Genomic DNA, 6,605 nt, shown 5'->3' on the forward strand with positions numbered 1-6,605 from the left:
CAACCCAGTGCACCTAATTTTTTTTAAATTCAGTGACTTTGCTATAGTGTGAAATTTATTTTTGTTGTTAGGTAGGTCAATATTGTTGGATTTTTAAAATATTCCCTTTTATTTTCTGTGTGCTCTCCCTCTCAAGAGTACACCTACACCTTTCCCTTCCCCGTCTTCTTCCCACCATGCATGTTACCCTTGCTTTTCCCTCTCCTACGCTCCAAAGGCCCTTCTTTTGCTTCCATCACTTGTTTCCTGAGCCTAAGGCAGCCCAGCTGGCTCACTTCTACTACCTCTGTAACTTTCTAAATAAACTTACTCTTATAATTTGAAAAAATAAATACTTTTATTCTTAAACATAAATTGGGGAACGTACACTAATTCCTTCAAGAATCAGTGATTCGGTGCATGTTGTTACATTTAGATTGGTAATTAGATTCAGATTGTTATATTTAAGCACCACTCCAAAGGTGCATATAAGACAGGCGACTGTTGTTTGTTCGACACTATAACAGTTTATATAGCTGAGATTTTGGTTCTCAATTAGAGTTTTCTCTCACCAGAATCTACTACTTTCCTGCGACAAATAGGACAGGTAGAGTTGTCAGCCAGCCAGCGATCAATGCAGTGGGCATGATATTCATGGGAGCAAGGTAGGCTGCGAAGCTTGTTGCCTTCTGTGTACTCTGTCATGCAAATGATACAGGCTTTTAGTGTATCATTTTCAACAAAAGATCTTATAACCAAGTTGTCAATCTGTGCTTTGCTGAGTCCTGTAGGATGATTATGATTATCATTCAAGAGAAAAAACTGATCAAGAGAGGCCCAAGAGTCACTTTCATCAAATATTATTGGGGTCATAGATCTACTGTCACTTCTAGTTTCTGATGATAAGTGTGGTGACACTCTTCTTTCGTCACTGCCTTCAGAGAACAGTGGGCTAATTTCTGAATTTTCATCACTGGAGCTGGAACTGGAAATCAGACTGGAGCTGGAACTGGGCATCAGATTGGAGCTGGAACTGGACGTGTAACTGGAGTTTAAACTAGAAGGCAATGTGGAATGTGAACAGGAATCACAGCTAGAATTTGAAGTAGAACCGGAACTCCTTCTACCATGAAAACAATCTCTTCCATTGGGAGACTCTGTCCTATCCATGTTTTGACTTCTGGCTAAGAGACAAGGCTCTAAATCACAGTCACTGTACATAAGATTGCTTGAGTCACTAAAATCTGTCATTGTCTGCCTTAACGTGCTTTGAATTGCACCAGATGTGTTTAAACCCATATTTAAAATTCTACAAATGGGAATTCCAGTGGTACTAACGTAAGCCCTTATATCTGCCTGTTCATAATGTGAAAACATATGGCTAAGTTCTCCTTGTTCACTTTCTAAAGTGACAGTGTTATTTGGTGTCTCGGGTGTTTTTTGAGTTATACTAGTTAGGCGGTCTCTCTCAGAATATGCTACAGGATGAACTCGTTCCACTTCAGAATAGAAGCATATGGTTGAGTTTATTTGTCTCAGTCCACAAGATTCACTATCACTGGCTGTGTCTGGAGAAGATTCTCTTTGAATGTTATTTCTTGTTCCAGAAGTTGCAAAAAGACCCCTATTTTGTAATTCAACTCCAGTTATTTGCTGTCTCAATGTTTCTTGGTGCTGAGTTCTAAAAAATCTCTCAGTCGCATTTACCAACGGCTGCTCAAAGGTTGGAGATGATACACTGTGATGCAGTCCTCGTAAAAGTTCACTCAGTGAATGTGGGGGTGACCTGCGTTCAGTTGTTGCTCTGGTTCTACTATGGTCTGGGCTTCTGCTGCTTGCTCTTTTCTGACCTCTGGGAGGTGGGACTTCTGTTGACGCTCCAGTTGTACTTGGTTCTGATCTAGATGATCTCGTAAATCTTGATTCAGATTGTGGGTTTTGCATATGACCTTGACTGTTTTCCCTATTTTCTCCTCTGGGAAGTCTTGTAGATGGTGCATATTTATTCTCTACTCTTGCCCTCCCATTATGAAGGTTAATATTTATTTCTGACCTGAATCTGTAATCACTGTGTGGATTAACCCGGCTCCCTTCCCTCCAAGGCTGTTGTTCTCTCTGCCCACTTGTCACAATTTCAGTTTGTTTGCAAGAATTCAGCTGGTCTCTTACAGAGCCACTCTTTGGAGATGATTGACTATGATGAAGTCTTTGTGAAAGCTGACCCAGTGAACAAGGAGGTGACCTTCTTTCAGTTGTTGCTCTGGTTCTACTATGGTCTGGGCTTGTGCTGCTTGCTCTATTCTGACCTATGGGAGGTGGGACTTCTGTTGACGCTCCATTTGCACTTCGTTCTGATCTAGATGGTCTCGTAAATCTTGATTCAGATTGTGGGTTTTCCATATGACTTTGGCTGTTTTCCCTATTTTCTCCCTTGGGAAGTCTTGTAGATGGTGCGTATTTATTCTCTACTCTTGCTCTCCCGTTATGAAAGTTAATATTTATTTCTGACCTGAATCTGAAATCACTGTGTGGATTAACCTGGTTCATTTCTCTCCAAGGCTGGTATTCTCTTTGCCCCCTTGTCACATTTTCAGTTGGTTCAAAAGAGGTAAGCCAGTCTATTAAAGAGTCACTGCTAGACACATCATCTGAAGAGTCTCCTTCACCTGTTAAGGGAAAAGAGGGGAACTCAGAAAGAAATACCAAGATCAGAACCATCATAAAATAGCACCCTGAAACTTTATTTCAAAATAATGATAAATACTGAGATCTTGTAAACAGGTTTCATTTATAGAATTAATAATTTGTAAACTATGCTATGTTACTTTGACAAGTAAAAGCAGGAAACTTTCGATTCCATCTGAAAAGACAGAGATAATCCTAGATAAATTTAGAGAATTGTTTTTTTGAAAAGGAATCTGGAGGATGTCTATTTTTAATATTTCATCCTATACACAGCTTTGTGTACCACTGTGGGAGGAATGTCAAGAGGCAACAGTTTTTTTATGCCACTGTCAAAATTTACTAATGCAGTTAAACAAGGCAAATACCAGTTAAGTTACCGGGCTTGTTATTTTACTTCAGTTTACATTATTGTATAATTCTTATTAGTCTACAATATTATTTCTAGGCTTTTGACTTAAGTGCTTTTGATAATATATAAAGTGTTTTAAAATATAGGACTATTGTATATAAAGAAGGTTTATAGATTTAAAAGTATCTGAGCCCTGGCCGGTTTGGCTCAGCAGTAGAGTGCGGACCCTCGGACTAATGAGTCGTGGATTTGATTCCGGTCAAGGGCATGGATCTTGGTTGCAGTTAGTCCCCAGCCCTGGTTGGGGTCATGCAGGAGGCAGCCAGTCCATGTGTCCCTCTCACATCAGTGTTTCTCTCTCCCTCCCACTCTATCTGAAGATAAATAGAAAAATATCCTCAGATGAGAATTTTAAAAAAAGAATTTGAATACTTCATAATGTTACCAAGATTTTGAATTGACATGAAATTGAAGGTTAGGTCAAATGAATAGACTGAACCTAGCATTGGACATATAAGACCACATTCAAGAACCAAAGTATTTCAGTATCCTCTTCGTTACGTACTAAAAGTCTATACTTCACACTGGGAGAGAAGCACCAGATCTACGGTTAGGGCTTCCCAGCCTCAGCACTATTGACTTTTGGCGCTGTACAGTTTTTCGTTTGGGGAGCTATCCTGTGTGTTGTGGGAAGTTTGGCAGCATTCCCAGCCTCGCCCACTGGGTGCCAGTAGCACTCACCCCCTTACCTGCAACAACCAAAAATATATTTAGACATTGTCAAATTCCCCCAGAACTACTTGATTAGAATATGAAATATTTATTTTTGTTGGTGAGGAAGTCACATGTCTATATAGAAAAAACTAATTTAGGAAGCAGGAGGGACTTTTTTATTGATTTTAGAGAGAGAGAAAGGGAGAGGGAGAGAGAGATAGAAACACCAATGAGAGAGAACATCGATTGGCCGCCTCCTGCATGCCCCCTACTAGGGATCCGGCCCACGACCTGAGCATGTGCCTTGACCAGGAATCAAACCGGTGACCTTTTGGTGCATGGGTCGATGTTCAACCACTGAGCCACACTGGCCGGGCAGTAGGAGGAACTTTCAATTGAGATGGAAAACCAAGGAAAAGATCAATAGATTATTTTACACAGTTTCCCAATTAAGACAACCCAAATATGAATCAGGGGGAAAAAAAAAAAAGTATCTCGACATTCTCACCAAAAAACAAGTAAATGCCAGCTCATTTTTAATTAGAAATTACTTAGCACCAAATTAATTTGCGCCAGTCTGTATACTCTCTGACCGACATTTACTATTATGAAGTTCCTTATCCATCCCATCCTATTCCCCTCACAAGCAAAATATACCTGTATTTTCATCTGAGTTTTCCAGTAGGTTTTCTTTAATTAGCTGAAATCTTCGCAGCTCTGCTTCTGTGCTCTCACCCGGGTTGCCTGGCAGATTGTTGCCCCCCAGAAGCTTGTAATCGTCTTCACTCAGGTTACTGACAAATCGATGGAAATCCTCCCGAACCAATCGGGCCATCTGACTTCTGCGCCGGGCCACAGATCCATCTCCTTCCTCGCCAGAGTCTGAGTTTTCCATCGTGATGAACAAGTGGAAAATTATCCGACTTTTACAAAATGGTGGTGATACACAAACAAATACTTTCTGCTTCAGTGTCAGGATACCACTCAGTCGATCCGCCTCTGCTTCTGTTTCTCTTCCTTTTCCACCGCTGCTGCAGTTCTGCAGCTGCTGGGGAGTCAACTGTTGAGACCAACTGTTAAACCAACTGCTCTGGTCCTTGTTGCCTAGGCAACATGGTCTTCCCCATTGTTACCATATTGGGACCTCATTCAGGTTAGGTTTCATTTCATTACAAACAGCAGATATTGGCGAGGGCTTAATTGTGTACCAAGCACAGTCCTTCACCTTCTTTATCCTACATGAGCCTATTCTCGGGCTCGCAGGAGGCTTTTTCAGACTCTGATATGCTCTAGTTATTTGTATGTTAAATTACAGAACCCAAATGCATCTAGTGACAGTATATATGACTGCCTCCTTCAAAATGTCATGCCAAAGTCATCCTAGTTAAATGCAACAGTTCTCATTTTCAGGTGCCAGGGACCTCTGTCTTTCTCCTCATAATTCCTTAAATCATAGACACTAAGAAAGTCCACAATTTTTGATAACTCACCAGGGTCATTTAATTGGGTCATCTCCCTTTTATAATGGCTTCATCTGGCATTATACAACCCTTCTGTTGGTGGATATGGGGTTCTTGCCATGTTACAGGAAAAGCATTTCCAGAGACCCACAAGACAGGATGAGGTCTGGTCGCAAAATTAAAGAAGTTCTTCAATGTCCCATCTCTCTGTCCGTCTTGCCATGGAAAATCAGGGCCAGAAATAGAGTCAATATCCAGAGATTTTGTGTCATATTAAAGCTTAGTTCAGTCCAGCATTTGGCTAACAGCTTGTGTTCCTGATGTAATAATTTCATTCTGACCCTCAGTTACTGCACGTACATACCTTGGCAGTTCCTTTTCTGTAAACATAAGGGCCTTGAGAAACCCAAAGAAAACTATAAAGATAAAGGGTTAATGAAAGCCTTGGGAAACTCAGAGGAATCATGAAAAGAAAGAGATTAATTGTTGCCCTGAATTCTGACAAGCTCCTCTCTCCCCATTCTCTGTATCAGCCCCCCTTATCGGTGCCAAAAGTGGCGCCAAGAGAACATAGTTTTTTTCTTTCTTTCTGTAGTTTGTGCCTTTAAAAGCGGGCAACAAAGAAGGCTTGGGGCTGACGATTTGGGGAGAGCCCCCCTTCAGTCCACCGGTGTAATAAAGTGCTCCTTTACAATTCTTTTTTTTGTTTTTTTTATCCTCACCCAAGGACATTTTCCCATTTTTTGTTCAGGTAGAGTGGGAGGGAGAGAGAGGAAGAGAGAGAGAGAGAAACATCGACGTGAAGGAACACATCGAGTGGCTGCCACCCGCACCACCGACCAGGGCCGGGGACAAACTGCAACCGAGGTACGCGCCCTTAGCGGGAACCGAACCCTGGTCTCTCTGGACCGCAGGCCGACGCTCTAACCACTGAGCCAAACTGGCCAGGGCCTCCTTTACAATTCTGCTGTGCGTCTCTGGTTATCTCTCTGACACCTTACAACACTGACTGCAATCCATTGCTGTGCTTTGGTATCCAGGCTCCTATGCGGAGACTGTTTGGAATCAGGTAGTCATCAGCCAGGCAGCTTCTAGGGCCCCATGGCTATGGAGAGAGAACAGGCCAGCACACGGAGCAAGCTTGGGTCACCAGCAAGAGAAGGGGGGAGGGAGAGGGAGGGGGGGAGAGAGAGAGAGAGAGAGAGAGAGAACGAGCTTTGTTTACCTGGAATTATACAATTTCAGGCTGGGAGGAACCAGAAGCTTTTCAAAATAACCAGTCAGCTTCCCAAACTTTCCCAGGTTTGCATTGGCTCCACCCTCCTAGCCAGTGATCTTTTCCCCAGGTTAGACTGACAGGCCTTTATGGTTGAGCACCTCCCCTGTGCCATTTTTACTTTTACTGTGCATGTTCTTGT

The 6,605-nt window shown here is 42.2% G+C and overlaps 1 protein-coding gene across 1 annotated transcript; it reads right to left on the reverse strand.

The window, feature by feature from the left end:
* Positions 1-534: 534 nt before the first annotated feature.
* Positions 535-4,622, reverse strand: LOC118631471 (E3 ubiquitin-protein ligase RLIM-like). Its single transcript, XM_036263840.1, has 2 exons — positions 4,385-4,622; positions 535-2,645 (listed from the first exon to the last, which is right to left on the reverse strand). The coding sequence occupies exons 1-2, from the start codon at positions 4,620-4,622 to the stop codon at positions 535-537; spliced, it is 2,349 nt and encodes a 782-aa protein (XP_036119733.1).
* Positions 4,623-6,605: the final 1,983 nt, after the last annotated feature.

Source organism: Molossus molossus, unplaced genomic scaffold, assembly GCF_014108415.1.
Source record: "Molossus molossus isolate mMolMol1 unplaced genomic scaffold, mMolMol1.p scaffold_m16_p_16, whole genome shotgun sequence".
NCBI lineage: Eukaryota > Metazoa > Chordata > Mammalia > Chiroptera > Molossidae > Molossus > Molossus molossus.

What these genes read in the sequence shown, in the direction of transcription:
- LOC118631471 (XM_036263840.1), bottom strand. Translation starts at nt 4,622, where the DNA reads ATGGAAAACTCAGACTCTGGCGAGGAAGGAGATGGATCTGTGGCCCGG. An exon ending in AAACTCAGATGAAAATACAG is followed by an intron (nt 2,646 to 4,384) that starts GTATATTTTGCT and finishes TTCCCTTAACAG; the next exon opens with GTGAAGGAGACTCTTCAGAT.